Genomic DNA, 18,391 nt, shown 5'->3' with positions numbered 1-18,391 from the left:
ATTTTTCCTTCTTCAGTTTTGACGCTCATTAAAGCCTTTAGACAAACCCTGAACCTCTTGTAGGTGTTCTTGATGGACTCGATGAAGAGGTTATCCTATAGTTTCCAAATGGATTGGCCCTAACTAGATAGATTGTCTGATAGATGGGTTTGATGTCACCTGGTATTTTGTTAACTTTTAAGGTAGAGATGCATCTTTTATCCTGCTGTTGAGGACCATACTCACTGTGAAATATTTCTCATCAGAAAACAGAACTACCGATATTTTTTCTTGAGAATCCAAAGCAGCTTCGCACTTTTTTGAAGTCTCAATGATTTAAAAAGTCGCCCTCATGGTCTTGATAGGGCTACTGTTGATTCTATCTTTAATCTTGGCCATAAAAGTCTTGTTGGCAAAAGGGCACTTGTCATTGGTTCTTGGCTTTTCTTTGTCATATTCTCACTCAGCAGACGATTTTCAATGTTATAAACTTTCTGGACACATAAAGGGTCTTGACAATCTCTAGTGAGTCCAAGCGCGCGAGGAAAGCCATGAAAATTTATTTATGAATTTCTTTTAACATTTTTTCACGAGCGTTTTTCACAAAGAATAATATTAAAATTCTATATATATCGGTTGTGGCTACCATAGTTAAAAAATTCCAAAAGCTTGAGCTATATATACACAACCTAAGTTGAAAAAGACATCATGGGTAAATTTAGCAAGCCATATGCAATATTTTCAAATTTGAAAAATACAGAGGAAAAAATATTACTCAAATTTTAAAAACTTTTAACGTATCGTCCCTGTCTAATAGATAATTAAGTTTGTTTGAGATCACGTTTTCATTAAATAAATGGTCTTGTTCAATAGAAATCTTTATAAGAAATATCTTTATAAGAAAAATCTTTGTATGAAATGAACCATGAACAACTTTATAAGAAATAACCATGAACAACTTTATAAGAAATGAACCATGAACAACTTTATAAGAAATGAACCATGAACAACGGTAACCATGAACAACGGTAAACAATCTAAGCCCAGCTTTAAAAATTATATTTAAACCACAAAAGTCTAGCTCTGTTATTTTTTCCACTATGATTTTTAACTAAACATCCAATGTTAACATGTCTGAGAATCCTAATAATGACTCAGAATAAGAAGCAAGGGCTTAAAACACTTTTTCTAAAATTCCTTTCTATTCCTTCAGAGATAAAAGATCTGGAAGACGTTTTCTTTTCAGAATAGAAGTTAAAGATTGATTCTAAGTTTAATTTCGAAAAACATAACTTCAGCTTTGATCTAAAAGCAATAAATAGTTTAAATGACACTATCTCTATCCTTGTAACATCAGTTCTGCAAAACCCAAAGAACTTAACATTCTAGCACTGATATTATCTCTACCCAGCCCTGTGATATCAGTTCTGCAAAGCCTAATAAAGTTTAGGGAATGTCATAGAACTGGTAAATACTCGTTATACAGCCCAAGGAATCATCATAACTCATCGGGTTCGCGGGCAATTAGGTAGCTGTTTGCATTTTCTCAATATTCTGTAAAGTGACGAGCAATAATCACATATCATGCTAATACTCCATCAACCCTGGTATTGTTTCTTCATTTCTTTTATGCCTATTTATAAAACTGTTTCCCCTACTTTCCTTTACATCACTCATATTTTTAGGAAAAAGTCAAGATGGTCGTGTAAGAAGTGGACTCAAAGTGTCACCTGACAATCAAGAGTTCTGAACTTATTGGCTACAATAAGTTTATAGTTAAGCGCTTTCACATTGTCCAAAAACTCAGTCACAACTTTTTAAAACAATATCCAGCCGACCTTACTCTTTATATTCATCTATCGTTTTATGAATATTTGATAAATGAGGAAATTTTTTACACAAGTATTTAAAACATTCACCATCTTTAGGCGAACCATTTACAATGCTAACACCATTTAAATCACCATTTACAATGCTACATTAACCCCAACTTCATGCGTAGGAATAGTTAATCTTTTTTTGGTCTTCTAAAATACAAAATGTTTTTTGTTTTTGTTTCTTTTTTGAACCAATCTTGATCTCTTGCTCAGCTATTCTACTTACATATAAAACATGGAAACTTCATAAAACTTATTTTTTTGACCAAGTCGCATGGAAACAGTTTTTAAATCTCCACATAACATCCAATCACGAGCTGTTTAGTTTAGTTAATTTTTTTATAAAGTTAAGTAAAGATTCAATATCAAGTTCATTAGTATACTGTCAATAACATGGCAGTAAACCAAATCTTCTTCCTGCTTGAAAATTTCAGCAAACTGTCGATCTCTTGTTCTATAATCGTATATAGATATTCTAGATTCTAAAAAATGTTTTCCAGTTTTGATTTAAGCAATTCCACTATTTCCTTAGTAAACCTTTTATAACTCATTTAATTCAGCTTATGTAAACATTGGAACTCATTAGTAATTGGTTGACTTTCACTAAACTCGGAACTATAAAATCATTAGACTCTGGTGGCTCAGGGACAGGCGGTCCTGGTTCATGATTTTAAGGGTCGATCAGCTGAAGTAAGGTTAGGATAGATAATTGCTTTCTTATTTTAGGAGTTATGCCCAGAATTGATAATTCTGGACATAACTGCAAAAAGCATAACTGCTGCAAAAAGAGCAATGGTTTGAATAATTTTTTTTTTTGCTTTCTCCATACCTTGGGTATTGCAAATTTAAAAAATTTCCTCTCTTCCTTACACCAATTCTTAAGATACATCATGCGGAACTCAACATTTATGTTCGTTACCGATTTCTACACCAAAATAAACAAGTATATTTTTTTCACCAAGTGATTAGTGTTCCTTCAATAATTTTTAACTACAAAGTCACTACATTTTTAAATAAAAGTGTTACGTACGCAGAGTGTGAATTAAAAGAACGTATGTTAATTACTGCATGGTTAAACATGAGTGATTATCACTGAAAGGAAATAAAATGCTGCAACATTTAATCAGAATTACTGGTCTAATAACAATTGTTTTTATTGGCAATTTTACCACAGAATTTTACCATTATTTAAACTTTTACCGCATTAGAATTTATTGCAAACCTAATAATATATGAATGATTAAAAATATTTTTTTCACATTTTGAATAAAAAAATATATTTTTTCAAATACTTAAATTTATTTTAGTATTTTCACTTATAAGTGAAAATTTTGGGTGGTACAACATTTTTATTATAAATTTCGGAATCAACACACCAAACAACACAGAATCAGCACACCAAACAGCTCAGGAATCAGTATACCAAACAGCACAGGAAAGAGGTAAAGCTATAAAAATAGTTTTTTAATCGTTGGTCTGTGTAATCAATAAAATTAATAGAGGACTACTATCTCTTTGCACACGTCCCAGGAATCATGAGAAACTGTCACGGAAGACTCAGAAAAAATCCTTTGAAGGGAATGATCCTCACACATTACTGTTCTCAAAAAGGCAAAAAATGAAATTTTTTGTGACCGTCCCAGTAAAAAAAATCAGTTTGAATTTTTTCATTTATTTCTTAAAATCATGAATTGACGACTTCGACTCTTTTTGTATTTTTATAGCATATCTAAACAAATTCTACTCAAGCACTCTTTAGATATGGATACTGAGATGAATTTGATCAAAAACATCTTTACTAAGAAAAAATAAGTAAAATATAAATATATTAATATAAATCCTTTTTAAAGTTTTATATCTATTCTAACAAGCCGTAAATGATACCATTTCCTGATATGTAATTTTTTGTTAGACAGGATTTGTTAGTTCTTCCCAATATGTCTAAAAGACCAATCTTTAAATATTTGCTTTGTGCTATATTTTTAATCAAAATATTTTTTTCGAATTCCAGGAAATAGCACTGACAAAATAAAGTGTGCAATACCTACATATCTGTGCATGAGAATTTATCTGCTTTGGATCCCATTTTAAAGGTAAATTTTCCATAAAAATCTAATGATGACAAGGTGTTTCTTGACCAATAACTCATTTTCTTTTTAATTTTTAAATATATTTTCTATGTCAACTTTTGCTAGTCACCAATGACAGCCCTAATCATATGCATAAAGATAGTGATTTTCTTTAGGTCTGCTTTGCGATCATGCCTAATTCAGTCAAGTCCCATGATGAATGCAGGAAAACAGTTTGTTTTCTCTGCATGAGAAATTGTGTCAGAGAGGTCACTTGATACAAGTTGTGCTAGAAACCCTTCCAACTCCTATAGACTTCAGTGACTCAAGAGTGCCCAGAGGCATTTGTGACACATGTAGGCTTGCATTAGGGAAAAAAGCAAGGGGAGAATCTGTCACCATTTCTCATGTCTTTGACTTCTCTTCTATCAGGATGAGACCAGTTAGAAGAGAGCAAGCATGTGACTGTTTAATCTGTAAGATAGGGCGGATGAAGTTCCTTGAAAAGCATCCTCTGGACAACCCACCGTCTTCAAATTCAGCAGAGCCTCAAGCAACACAGCGGAAATGCTCAGACTGCCTTTCAATCATTGGAAGAGGGGTGCCACACAACTGCAGCAATGCCTCCTTCAGTGAAAATATGACAGCACTTGCAATTGAAAACCCTAAGGTTGGAGAGCAAATTGCAGCATCTGTAGTTGCTGCCAAGGAAGCCTCTCCACATGGGATTGTGAAACTGGCTCAAGCCTCTGGTGGGCGCAATTTGCGAGTGAAGAAAGGTTAAACTTATTGTTCTTAATAGGTGCTGCTACATTATTTTCGTGGTTTAAATACTTAAGAGATTTTTGTAAACTAGTATTGAGAATTCCTCTGTGATCCTAGGTCCATCCAGTGCCAAAAATCTCTTCCCTGAAGCTGATGTTTTGAGCGCTCGAGACTTATTGCAACTTCAAGCCAACAACGGGCTGTCAAATCAATCTGTAAAGAAGCTAGTGTCCACACTTAACCACTTCTCCCAGGCTCGAGTCTTGGAGCAAAACATTCACGCAAAGTTTGCTGAGCTTGGCAAGAGCTTAGCAGAATATTTTACCCAATTTACAATTGAGATCACCACTGACAAAACATAAAAAAGAAGTCAAATTGTTTTTCACTGCATCAAACTAGCAGACCTTCTTGATCAGCTGCTGCTCGAAAGGAAAATTTACTCAGAACATGTCGTGAAGCTTGGCATTGATGGTGGAGGAGGCTTTCTCAAGATCAGCCTTGGAGTTCAAGAAGCTGAACAACCTGAAGACTTACAATCTCCCCCTCGAAAAAAGACTCTGGCTTCACAAGTGGCAAAAGACACAAGCGTCAAGCGCCATCTTCTGGTTGCCATTGCTGAAGATGTTCCTGAAAACTACACCAACATTCAGAAGATCCTTGACTTAATCCATCCTGATGGAGTTGACTTTCTCCTCTTCTGCGACTTAAAACTGGCCAACATTGTATGTGGCAATCAATCCCATTCCTGCTCACATCCCTGCACTTGGTGTGATATTGAAGCAAAAAAAACTCTCTCAAAAAGGTAACCTTCGAACGTTTGGGTCACTGCGACAGTGCTTCGATGCCTTTCAGGTAAAAATTACATTCCTTCTTTACGTGGAAAATTTATAACAGTCTTAATTTTTGACTATTTCAGTTACCAATTCAAACAACAATAACTTTTTCTTGACACCAGATCTAACCTTTATTCTTTCATTAATGTCAATTTAATAGAAAAATTGGAAAAATAAAATTGTTCTTGTGTTTCAGGCACATGGACAAGATCCAAAGCAAGCACGACTGTTCAAGAATGTCATTCACTTGCCACTCTTCAACAAACCAGACAGCTCTTTGGTTCTCACCTTCATAGCACCCATGGAGCTCCACCTCCTCCTTGGTGTGGTCAATCACCTCTTCAAGGCCTTGAAAGAGGCTTAGCCAAAGGCTGATATGCTCTAAAAATGCAAAAAGAGTCAGAGTTGTCATTTCATGATTTTAAGAAATAAATGAAAAAATTCAAACTGATTTTTTTTTCTCGGACAGTCACAAAAGATTTCATTTTTTGCATTTTTGAGAACAATAATGTGTGAGGATCATTCCCTCCAAAGGATTTTTTCTGAGTCTTCCGTGACAGTTTCTCATGATTCCCGGGACGTGTGTTTGAAATCATTTATTATAAGAAGGGATAATTGGAATTAAAAAAAACATTTTTATGACTTTCAGGACCAACATCGTGGAGAACTAGTTTCACTTCTTTATGATTAGCAATCCATTTATCTCAGCAGCATTTTAGTCAAACAAAGCTTGAGGGTTTCACATACTAAAAAGTGTAAACATTTGAAACAAAAACACAAAGCAATCTTCTACTTTGTAAAAAAAATCATTTTGACTACCCATGGTTTAACATGCATCAACATACACGGCTGAATATATTCAAAACCAAGTAATAAATACAGGGTGGCGCCAGTATATCAGGACGATGTTTGACTAATTGATTAAGGTTCCTCAAGTTACAAAAGAGTTTCGTTTACCGAATAAAAAGGGATTATGATGCGGCGGAGACTCAGAAAACGTTCAGCTCCTCACGTAAAAAACATGCCCGTCGCTGCAGTATAAAGAGAAGTAACAAATGTAAAAAGATGTTTTCCAAGGCAATATATTCATAATTCTATTTTACAACGTTTGGGTAGCACCATTGGTTTATGCACCTTTACAACGTTACTTAGCAATTTTGAGATCATTATGTAGTGCTATTACTTTGAAAAATGAGAATCCGTTGGTTCCTCAAACTTCGTTTAAAAATAAAAAGCAACCGAACGAAACAAGTTCATCATCATCAAATTCTTAAAGTTGTTTATAGTATTAATTACTAATAATCAAAGAATGTCGATGATTTTAAAACTATGTTAGTTATAAACAAAAGTTTTTCTATGAGCGTAATAAAAGTGAAGGTCTTTAACATATTTGGTAAAGCAGCCACCCAAACCCCCTTCGCCATAAAAATGTTCTCTAGACCCCGCCCACTGATATATCTTATTAACTTATTCTCAATTATTATGGACTTTGTTGAGGGAGTTGCTCTCACGCCTCTTACGTTTATTTATTTCTGAGAATTATGAAGTTTTGGTTTCTGCTTACATTAAAAATTTTAACGGGGGGAAGCTCAACTTTAATAGTGTTGATAAAACTTATTTCAGTTAAAATTTATTAAAACGTCAACTAAAAAATATTTTTTTATTAAGCTAAAGTAAACTTTGTGCAAATTTTTTACATTTTATTCTCAAACATACATTACAAGATTTTATGTGGGTTTTTTTTTTAAATAATATTTAACATCCGTTAAATATTTTTGTAAAACCTCAAACTGTATATTTTGTAAATAGCTTTGTAAACTTTTTGTAAGCAACTTAGCAAATAAAAACTGAAACTTGCTCAATAAAGCACGTGAATTTTTCATATAAAAAGTGACTCAGTAAAATTTCTCTGATACTTTCGCAATCAAGAAGTATCACTTTTTCCAAAACCTCAAACTTTTTGGCATTAAAATGTTTGCATTTTATTTCCTTGGATTGCTATCTGTTATTTCAGGTAAATAATTTAATTAAAACAATCAGATTCTGAACTCATTGGAATAAGCAATCGGTAATTGGAGATAAACAACCGGTATTTGTGAATAAACAAAATTTGAAAACTAAGCATCATGCTTTAATACTTTATTATGTTGATGGAATCCTCTTCGAAAAGAAATGTGCTGCTTTAATTTTCTAATTTTTTTTGAACATATTCGTTTTCATTTTTTCTTTCTTTTTTTTAGGATTCGTTTTGAACTCATCTTCTGGCAATAGAGGCAAGTTTTAATCGTTTTAAAAGTTTATTTCCATATTTTTAAATCAGTTTAACTCCAAGTTTGTTCATAAACCTTTAGTACAAGATGTTAAAAAACTTTTAAAAAAGTATTTTAGATTTGACTTTTCGTATGATGACCAAAGCTGTGTGAATGTAAGTTATATTTATGTTTACTTAAGTTATCACACTTGGAGATGATCCGTGCATTGGAAAACCAGATGGCATATATCCTCTGCGTGACGTATTTAAATATTTGACTTGCAAAGATGGCAAGTCTACTTATGTGGATTGCCCAAATAATTCGTTTTTTGTGCCTGGAAAAAATCTCTGTGTTAATGCATCTACTCAAAATCCAAACAACTTCTGTGAAGATCGATGGAACGATGATTTTGTTGACCCATGGAATTGTCATAAGTTTTTTAAATGTTTTAATGGAATAACTTACAGTTTTGATTGTCAAAGTAACGGTCTAGTTTTTAATCCATACTTAGACCAATGTGTTTATGATTATGAATACAGTTGCCATCAATTATCCTTAGGTATTATCTTTTTGCCAAGTGATTTTCTAATTATTTATTTTCAACACTAAACATTTATTTTCAACAGACACTAAAATTTAAATCACAAAAAAAAGTATCAAATGAAAATTTAATCAGCAGAAAGAAACCATCCAGCTATTGAATATTACAACATATTTAATCTTATAAGTTAATCAGCAGAATACTTTAGAAACCATCCAGCTATTGAATACTTTAGAAACCATCTAGCCATTGAATATTACAATATATTTAATCTTATAAGTTAATTATAAAATAATCTTAGGTGGATATGAAACAAAGCAAGCATTAAAAGTTGATGACAACCCATGTGCTTCCCAAAGTGATGGAAATTATACGATTTCTGATGTGTTTGCCTACCTCCACTGTGATGCCCAAAAAGCAAGTTATGTGAACTGCTCATCTAATGAGTTGTTTGATTCAGTTAATCGCAAGTGTGCTGATGGTGCTCTGTTTAATGTGATAAACATTTGCGAAGGAAAGTCGGATGGTCAGTATCGCAACCCATGGAACTGCCATGGTTTTGTGTCTTGTGTAAATTCAGCGCCATTTTTATTACCTTGTCCAGAAAAATATTTGGTTTATGATCCTTATATTAACAGTTGCGAATCTTCAGAGTCTTTCACATGCAAAGAACTGCGTAAGTGTCATAAGTATTTCCATAACTGTTGGATTTTTGTCTCTTAACGTTTGTGTTAATTCTATAAAACTTTCAACAAGTTATCAATGGAAAACGTTGCGTATGTTTTCTTTTTCTTTTTTTTTTTGGAAGTGTTCCATTTTGGTATTGTCATATTTACAATTTATTTGTCATTAAAAGTTCAGCTGTAAAACATCAAGAAGCTTTCTTATATCTCTTTGACTTTGCTTTTTAAAATTATTTAGCAACAGTGGATAATCCTTGTAATGGAAAAGCTGATGGAAATTATTCACTTCCTGATATCTTTACTTACCTATCATGCAAAAGTGGCGTAGGAGTGACAATCAGTTGTCCACAACGCAGTATATTTGACCCTTTTCTTGCATATTGTATTGATATTTCTAATGTTACAACAGATAAGTTTTGTTTGCACCGTAAGGACGGCGATTACATGAGCCCATGGAGTTGCTATAGATATTTGCAGTGTACTAATGGCTTGACAAGAGACTATCCGTGTTTGATTAATGGCTTTGTTTTCAACCCTCAAAGAGATTTATGTGTACGATTTGGTATGTTTTTTTGTTGTTGTTGTTGTTGTTTTTTTGTTGTTGTTGTTTTTTTGTTGTTGTTGTTTTTTTGTTGTTGTTGTTGTTTTTTTGTTGTTGTTGTTGTTTTTTTGTTGTTGTTGTTGTTGTTTTTTGCTTAAACAACCAGCCATTTAGTAATATTTAGCGTTTATAAAAACACAATAAAATTGTGTTTCAATAAATGCTTAATATTTCATTCTTGAAAAAAACCAAAAAAGTTTCTTATTTCATTCTTGAAAATGATTATTTTAAAGGAAGATATCCTTGCTTTCAATCATTGAGCATAGCAAAGCTTGATGCAAAAGAAAGTCCATGTGCAAACAAATCTGATGGAAAGTACTACATTTCTGATGTATTTGCATACCTTCGATGCACTTCCCACCAGGAAAGCTATGTAAACTGCTCTCAAAATCAAATTTTTGATCCAATTAAAAATGCTTGCACTAAAGCCAATAAGTATAACATAAATAACATTTGCAACGGAAGGATTGATGCTCAGTATCGTAATCCATGGAACTGTAATAGTTTTATTTCTTGTGTGAGTAACAAATCATATCAAATGCCTTGTCAACCAGGGTTAGTCTACAACCCTTACACTAATCAATGTGCTTCACCAAGCAACTTTACTTGTCGTCAGTTGAGTAAGTAAAATTTAGAGAATTTTTAAATCTAAAGTCCTGAGTATTTTTTTTTCCAGGAGATATGACTTTTTTTCACGCCTTTATTAAATGTCCAATGAGCTCACTTTCCAACTATTTTTTTTTCTAATATTTAGAAGTTAATACTGATATTAAGATTGGAGACATATGCACAGACCTCCCTGATGGAAATTATGCAACACGTAATGTCTTTCAGATTTTACAATGCAAGGGCAACAAATCCTATCCTGTTGATTGTCCTAAAGATCAAGTTTATATTCCTGGTGACGCCAGTTGTACAGACGCATCTCAAGTAAATATTGGTGGGAGTTTTTTGCGCTTTGATAAAAACATGTTTAAAAAAATGTCTTGTATTTTTGCTATTAAAGTTTTCTTTTAAAAAAATTGTTATTTAAAAAAATATATTGCTTTAGATAACTTTTGCAATAAGCGATCAGAGGGCAACTGGCAAAACCCATGGAATTGTCATTCGTTTTTGACTTGTCACAGTGGACAGCGGGTTGCTAACCAAAATTGTTCTCTATTTGTTACCCTAAACTACGACCCTATCACTGATGCATGTGATTATCCAGCGGCTGTTCCTTGCGTTCAGTTAAGTAAGTTTGTCAGCTATTTTTAATTTGAACGGCAGTTTATTTTGTATTAAGTTATTTGTAGTTTTTACAGTTTTAATCAGGATGTTAACTCACAAAAAGCATTATTTCACTAAAAAGTTGATGTTGACCATCTCTAAAACCTGTTTAAAGAGTTCTTTTGTCAGCAACATAATTTTATTATTTCTTTTATACAATACAAAATAGTCTTTAGAAAATTTACTTTTTTATTGAATTCTTTAGGTGCGTTTCCTAAAAAAAAGTTCTCTTTTGGCAAAGTTGCAAAGTGATGATGATTTGTCGCAATTTTTTGATAGCTTTGGTTCGTTTGTATAAACAGTAGTTTTATGTAGCAAATTGTAATATATATACTAATATATACTTGCGGCATTTTTTCATGTAGAATTTTTTTATTAGATTATGAGATTATTACAGAAAAATTGACATAATTTCATCAAAATTTCAAATCAACATAATCTCCATCAAAAGCGGGTGTTTTTGCGATGGGGGGTGTTCTTGAGATGTTTATTGATATTTCGCATAGTTTGAGAATCTTTTTCATGAATTTGATTCTCAATTTCCTCTTGCTTTATTTTACAGGCTGTAATATAAATTTTACAGGCTCGGCTCTATAATTTACACGCTGGAATATAAAGTTTGGAGTCTGGAATATTAAGTGGTATATAATGGTTCTTGATTTTCTTCAGCTTTTTACCTGTTAATATAGACGTTTGAGGACCTGAGTTCTTAGACCCTTTTCCAGTATCAATACATTTCAACACTTGTTGATCTCTGTTAACAACTTTCATTTTCATATTGTTTGCTTGTTTACTATTGATCTTTTTTTGTTTCATGCTGATTAAATTTACGAAATAATTTATGAAATAGTTTGAACAGTTTACGAAATTCATTCAGCCAAATTGAATTTTGTAATAGTCGGTAATGGGTAATTCCACGTATCAGTAAGACAGTCATTCCACCCGGCTCCTCAGACTTTTATTAAATTTTAACCAGTGGTACCTATCAATGAAACATGAAAAAATGCAAAATTTGAGCTCCCAACTCCAAATGGTTCAAAAGTTATGATGTTTTGAAACCTAGCCTAAAATGCCATGTTTTTTGTTCACGTCTGCCATGATGGATTTTATAGCATCACCTTTTTTTGAATAACTCAAAAATTTGGAGTCAGCACCCTAAAAAATGGTTAGTACCTAACCATTTTTTAAAACCCTAAAAAATGGTTTGTACCTAACCACTTTTTAGGGTGCTGACTTTAAATATGTAAAGAAAATAACAAAAGTAAAAGTTTTTTAATAGTCATTTTTTGATTTTAAAATGGCGATGACAAATTTTCTGTTTTTTTACAATGGGTTACACATTCTTTAATTCCAGGAATCGCCCAAATCTCATGGGCTTGAATTTTTGTCAGATAAAAGAAGTGTCTTGTTCTCCATTATGGATATTTTAGAGGTATTGGCTGAGATTTGGTATCTGACCATTTTTGAGGGTGATCAATCCAAAGATAAAGAGAAAATAACCTAATTCAAAATTTTGATCACCATTTTTTTTTGTTTAAAAATGGTCAAAACATGTTTCTACGCTTTTTTAAAGTTTATTTTTTGAAAATATAATTTAAAGAGTAAAATCGGGTTATACCGTTCGTTGTGTATGACCGTCGTGTATGACCGGACACTTAATAATCAAAATTTACACAATGAAAATCAAAACATTTTTTAATAAAAAAACACATTCGATAGATGATTTGTTTCTCTATCATATTCGATAAGAACCCATTGTACTGTTGGTTTTAATATTTATATAAGTTAATTGGATCTAAGACTCAGTAATTAAAATATTGAGGTCTTTCACGTCGGCTCTTCTGAATAACAGAAAAAAAAACGATAGATAATTTGATCCTGATTACAAATCTTTTTTGTTTTTTCAAAAAAAAAAGAAAAATAAGTTGCAAAAAAAAAAAACGGATATGATTAACAGCAATTATTTTAGCAATTATTTCAGAATGGATTTCCAATTAAAGACTGATTTCACAAAACGATAGAAAAATGAGATAAGTTTACGTAAAGCTAATCATTAGGGTGGTTCAAAAATAGGTCATTGTAAAATTTCAACTAGAGTGGAAGATTATAAGGTGCCCAGATATTGGTTTTATATATAAAATTTTTTTTTTTTTTTCGTTCATGTTCAAGGGTGGCCCACGGGCCCTAAACTTTTTAATTGTGATGATTTTTATCGATTTTTAAGAAATTTCAACGCCCGTGGGCCACCCTAAAACAATGGGGAAAAAAAAAATCATCAGTAAACTCAGAATGAGTAATAGAAACAAATAAAAATGCACTCTTAATAAAACTTTTTATGTAAAAATTCTGAATGAACCTGAAAAAATTAGGAAAACCGAATATTTTGCTTTTTCAATCATTTTCTTTTGTAATTTCAATCATTTTCTTATGATTACATTTTTATCATTTTTTACAGCTAAACCATCAAAAGTTTTAAATATCATACCACAATATTGCATTTTATATATAAATTTGAGAAAATATTTTAAAAAAATCCTTTTTTTTGTTGATCATGGTACAGTTTTGTTGACTAAAAAGTCAAATAATGCTGGAAGTAGCATTTGCTGCAAGATCGTTCTTCTTGGATCCTTGTTTACTTCTCTTGTAGACATGGTTAAACAATAACATATTTTGCCTCTTTTCCTCCTTATTGGATTTCATAATAAGCTCCTAAACCAATTTGATAGCTCTCTCAGAAGAATCATTGACTACATCTAGAAATTTGATGGTTGTCTCTAAGCATGGGAATTTCGGCCTTCGAAATCGACGAAATTAAACGAAATTCGTGTTTCAATTTCGGATCGAAATTGAGAACGAAATTTCGATTTTTTGGATTGTTTAATTTCGCGAAAAAATTTCGTATAATTTCGGGTCATTGAAAGTAACGAAATTGACACGAAATTAAACATAAGTTTTAATTTCGAAATTCGTGAATTTGTAATGTTTAAAAATTTCGTCTTTCGAAATTCAATATAAATTTCGATACGAAATTGAAACACGAATTTCGTTTAATTTCGTCGATTTCGAAGGCCGAAATTCCCATGCTTAGTTGTCTCAAACTCTAGATAAAAATCATTCTGCTCCCAGAACTGTGAAGGGGTTTTAAGCCACTGCACTTCCCTCTTCCCATGAACAATCTTATCAAAGATTAGCCAAGATTGCTCAGTAACAAGAGATGCTAGGGATGGAGGCTGATCTTGGGTGAAGTGAGTCTAGTGAGTGAAGAGCCTTCTTATCTACTTCAATACGCTCCAGTTTGAAGACATTGGGTCTGTCCAAATGAGTACTATAGAGTTTCTGAGATAACTCGTCTCTATCAGGGTAATTCTTATCAGCTAAAGCAAACACAACTAGAACTGGACTTAAGTAGCAGTCATGCTTTGACATTGATCGGACTACTTCAGTAGCTCCAGGAAGATTTGTTTCCATAAAGCTCTTCATTTCCCAGAGGGCTTTAATATCCTATAAAAGAGTACATTTTCAGATAGTACTTTTATATCCTATAAAAGGTACATTTTCAGATAGTACAAGGCTTTAGCCATGAACCTGGCATGGTGTACAGGTCCAGGCATATAAAACCTGAACCTCTCCTTCTTAGTAACAATCATCAAAGAGAGCTCAACTAACTCCTGGTAATCTTTTCTTGATTTCCCATCCTGTATTTTATTAATTTTTGTTTTTAAACATTAAAATACATGCAAAAATAGTTAACAGCAAAATAATGTACTAGAATGAATGATTCATTTTACCTTCTTGTATGTCTTATTGTTAATTAAATCTCTGTAGAACTGTTCAGATTCCTGTTACTGTTGGTTTATCCAGGTTTCAGGTGGATTTTCAATCCTCTTCAGGGGCAGTATATATATTTCTCTAAATCATTCCAGGCTGACTTGATTTTTTTGAACAGCTGGTTATCTGGTCCTGTAGATTTACTACTTGGGTACATCTTACAGAAGTGAATAATATGACGCTCCAGAACATGGTGTCGGCAGGCAAGGAGAAGAAGTTGCCGTCCTAACTTTTCTGACATTCTGGTATTTACACCTTGGAGCCTTCCAGTGTTTAATGCAGTGGTATCAAAACAGATATATTGTACTTGGTTAGTGAGACCATAATTCTCTAGAAGATCATAAATAGCAATGAACTACTGTTCTCCAGTCCCTGAGTCAATAGGGGGGGGGGGGGAGAGAGAGAGGAGAGAAAGTGTGAGTAGCGCCCGTTTGTCATACATGTTTTTAAATTGTTTTACATATTTATGTAGGAAATATTTTCTCAAATTTATATATAAAATGCAATATTGTGGTATGATATTTAAAACTTTTGATGGTTTAGCTGTAAAAAATGATAAAAATGTAATCATAAGAAAATGATTGAAATTACAAAAGAAAATGATTGAAAAAGCAAAATATTCGGTTTTCCTAATTTTTTCAGGTTCATTCAGAATTTTTACATAAAAAGTTTTATTAAGAGTGCATTTTTATTTGTTTCTATTACTCATTCTGAGTTTACTGATGATTTTTTTTTTCCCCATTGTTTTAGGGTGGCCCACGGGCGTTGAAATTTCTTAAAAATCGATAAAAATCATCACAATTAAAAAGTTTAGGGCCCGTGGGCCACCCTTGAACATGAACGAAAAAAAAAAAAAATTTTATATATAAAACCAATATCTGGACACCTTATAAGCTTCCACTCTAGTTGAAATTTCTCAAAAATTTCAATTTTCAAAATTCATTCAAAACTTCGCTGACGTTATATCGGTAAATTTACTGAAAAAGTATACCCTGAAGTTTGAATTGCATTTTGATAATAAAAATATTTTTAAAATATATTTTTCTTATTTCAATTTTAGCCTAAAGATAAGAGTAACCTAACATTAAAAAAAATTAGAGGATGGCGGGCAGCTTTGATTTTTAGTATAATTTTTAGTAAAATTTTAGTATAATTTTAATATAATTTTAGTAAATCATTACAAGCTGCAACTTTTTTTTGTTATTGTTTAATTTTTTCTCTATTTTTTTCTTCTTGCTTTGCTAGAAGGTGCTGAAGCTTTATCTTTTTTAAAGGCTTCTTTTCTTTCATCGTATTTGTTTTTCATCATTGTTACTTTAGTTCTTGAATATTCAAGTAATTGTTTTCTTTCTTCATCTGCTTTATTATTTAGCCATTCTAATGTTTGGTTCTGAGACCACATTGTCAGAGCCTGGATAGTTTGAACATTTGCCTTGGGTTTTGTGCGAACCGTTGAATCCAAAATAGCAAAGTCACTTTCTGATGCTTTGTTAGTGACAGGGACATTAAAAGCAGGTTTGGAAACTGATATAGATGGGTTCCAATATTTACCACCTGGTAACTGATCAGCACACTGACGCTCCAAATTAACAAGAACTGTTATTTTGTTATATTAAAGAATTAAACTCATTATTTTGAGTGCATTCAAACAGTTTGGTGTAAACCTTATCTTGATGAAGAAGATTGTTATCCTCAAAAATTTTTCCATTCGCAAACAATAAAGAAGATGCATCCATACAAAGAGACGAAAGTCTAATTTTCAAGAGAAGTAGGTAGGGGCTTAAAAATAAAATACTATCAAGTGATTCGATAGTTCGCCACATTGGACCAGTAAGTAGTTTTTCAATAATACCTAATGCACGAACTTCAGCTATGAATACAAGATTTGAGATATCTTCTTTAATTGCTTTTAATAAATTATTAGGGTTAGGCCAAGCATTAAGAAATTCTAACAATTCTAACATTCTAATTAAGAAATAATAACAATGCTAATTTGTTATATTCGTTGTTTCTTTAATTTTCTGATGGTGTCAACCATCTATTTATCTTTTTAGCTAAAGCTTTCTTGCAGCAGAACAGTTTCACATTAAAATCCACGCAATATCTACGATATATTGCATCATAAGATGTATCTTTTAATGTCAAATACCAATCATAAATACTTTCATTGACCATTTTATCTACATAAATATAGATTTTCAGTCCATCATTTCAAACAAATATATAAATATATTATTTCAAAGACTTTTACTTATAATATATGTTATTTACTTATAATATATATATATATATATATATATATATATATATATATATATATATATATATATATATATATATATATATATATATATATATATATTATTAACATATATAAAACTTAAAAATTAGGTAAATTGAATAAAAAGGAAATTGTCAGTTGTAAATATGAATTATTGATAAACTAATTGGTTAGCAAAAACAACATCAACAACAAAAAGTAAACCTGCTTTTAGAGTAATGTAAGTAAAAATTTGTAATAAATTCTCAGCTCTCAAAAAATATAGTTCAACAAAAGCAAAAATTTTTAGAGTAGTTAGAGAGAAACGGCAAATTTACCTTATCGCACTCGCACTACCTATCGCACTCAAAAATATCTAAAGACAGGGGGAAATTTTAAAAATCTGCACTAAGAAAACAAAAAAACTACCCTATTCGACTATCAAAAAAAAAGAAAAAAACTGATTGACATAATAAAAAAATAGTTGCAGAACCTATTTTTATGTGGGGACGAAAGAATTAGCTTAATTTACTTTAATATAAACAAAACTGAAACATTTAAAATTAAATAACTTTATCAATTCTAAAGCAAAACGACGTCCCCAAAAAAAATTATTGTAGTGCAACCTTTTCTAAAAAAAATAATATCTATATATACGTATACACTACTTATTTTCATGGGTGGGTTTTTATTCTTCGACACCTACATAAAATCATTTGTTGCGTTTTTTGGACGAAGTTTTTCAAAAACGTACTATATATTTTTTTTCCGCGATAAAATGTCACGTGACAAAACTCCCTATACCAGAAGACCTCTTTATTTGTTTAACTCTTCAAATAATAGTAGGTTTGGCTTTATTATTGCCTTTTTTACTCAGCAATTTAAATGATAGTGATTGCCCCTAACTTTTTCTAGGTTTACTCCTGTTTCTCATATATTCACGTTGTTTCTTGTATATTCACGTTGTTTCTTGTATATTCACGTTGTTGAGACTAGAACGTGATCCTATTGAGGCGAATTTTTCGGTTTTTACTACTAATTCGTGAGTGTTTTCTAAAATGTAAATAGTTCAGGGTATTTATATCAGCAGTCATCAAATTTTATCAAAGCGTTCTCGTATAGTAAATTAAGTAATTTTAAACATCCGTTTAGTATTGCTCACAAATTTCTCTTCTTATAATGATTTAGACAATGAAAGTTACTTTTAAAATATTTCACGGACCAGATTGATCTAGATGTCTTTAATGACAATTAATTTCGAGTTTCATCAAGTTCCACTGTACGCATTCTATGGGCACAGAGTTAATATTGTTTTCCAAAATAAAACTGGGGCTTCTTTTATTTTCTAACAGACTTTTTTTATATTGTTAGAAGAAAGTATTTGGCGGGTAGCTTCTTCCCTAACAGTTGTAAGATGACTTTAGGCATCTTACA

At 31.7% G+C, this 18,391-nt stretch overlaps 2 protein-coding genes and 1 pseudogene across 4 annotated transcripts; 2 read left to right on the top strand and 1 right to left on the bottom strand.

The window, feature by feature from the left end:
• Positions 1 to 3,161: 3,161 nt before the first annotated feature.
• On the top strand, positions 3,162 to 5,970 carry LOC149881271 (uncharacterized). 3 transcript variants are annotated; one of them, XR_016445972.1, is made up of 5 exons: positions 3,162 to 3,467; positions 3,868 to 3,949; positions 4,102 to 4,704; positions 4,808 to 5,542; positions 5,720 to 5,970. XR_016445972.1 is itself a non-coding variant. In XM_090069756.1 (4 exons), exons 3-4 carry the CDS (start codon positions 4,146 to 4,148, stop codon positions 5,050 to 5,052), a joined length of 804 nt encoding a protein of 267 aa, XP_089925882.1. In that variant the 5' UTR covers positions 3,175 to 3,298; positions 3,868 to 3,949; positions 4,102 to 4,145; the 3' UTR covers positions 5,053 to 5,179. The 3 variants fall into 3 exon arrangements, 2 of the variants coding, with proteins under 2 accessions (XP_089925882.1, XP_089925883.1); XM_090069756.1 differs by lacking the exon at positions 5,720 to 5,970 and having other exon boundaries at positions 3,175 to 3,298; positions 4,808 to 5,179; XM_090069757.1 differs by lacking the exon at positions 5,720 to 5,970 and having other exon boundaries at positions 3,175 to 3,298; positions 4,102 to 4,727; positions 4,808 to 4,924.
• A 1,356-nt stretch (positions 5,971 to 7,326) lies between these two features.
• On the top strand, positions 7,327 to 11,271 carry LOC145194399 (uncharacterized). Its single transcript, XM_090069755.1, has 9 exons — positions 7,327 to 7,537; positions 7,764 to 7,796; positions 7,975 to 8,334; positions 8,618 to 8,992; positions 9,238 to 9,561; positions 9,834 to 10,220; positions 10,355 to 10,540; positions 10,652 to 10,834; positions 11,075 to 11,271. Exons 1-9 carry the CDS (start codon positions 7,495 to 7,497, stop codon positions 11,119 to 11,121), a joined length of 1,938 nt encoding a protein of 645 aa, XP_089925881.1. The 5' UTR covers positions 7,327 to 7,494; the 3' UTR covers positions 11,122 to 11,271.
• A 4,581-nt stretch (positions 11,272 to 15,852) lies between these two features.
• On the bottom strand, positions 15,853 to 16,637 carry LOC149881270 (uncharacterized; annotated as a pseudogene).
• Positions 16,638 to 18,391: the final 1,754 nt, after the last annotated feature.

This window comes from Hydra viridissima, unplaced genomic scaffold (assembly GCF_058129835.1).
Source record: "Hydra viridissima isolate aposymbiotic clone 2 unplaced genomic scaffold, HvirCarnegie_v1 scaffold_12, whole genome shotgun sequence".
Taxonomy (NCBI): domain Eukaryota; kingdom Metazoa; phylum Cnidaria; class Hydrozoa; order Anthoathecata; family Hydridae; genus Hydra; species Hydra viridissima.
Note: the sequence above shows the minus strand (reverse complement) of the source record. Positions and strands in the feature narration are given on the sequence as shown.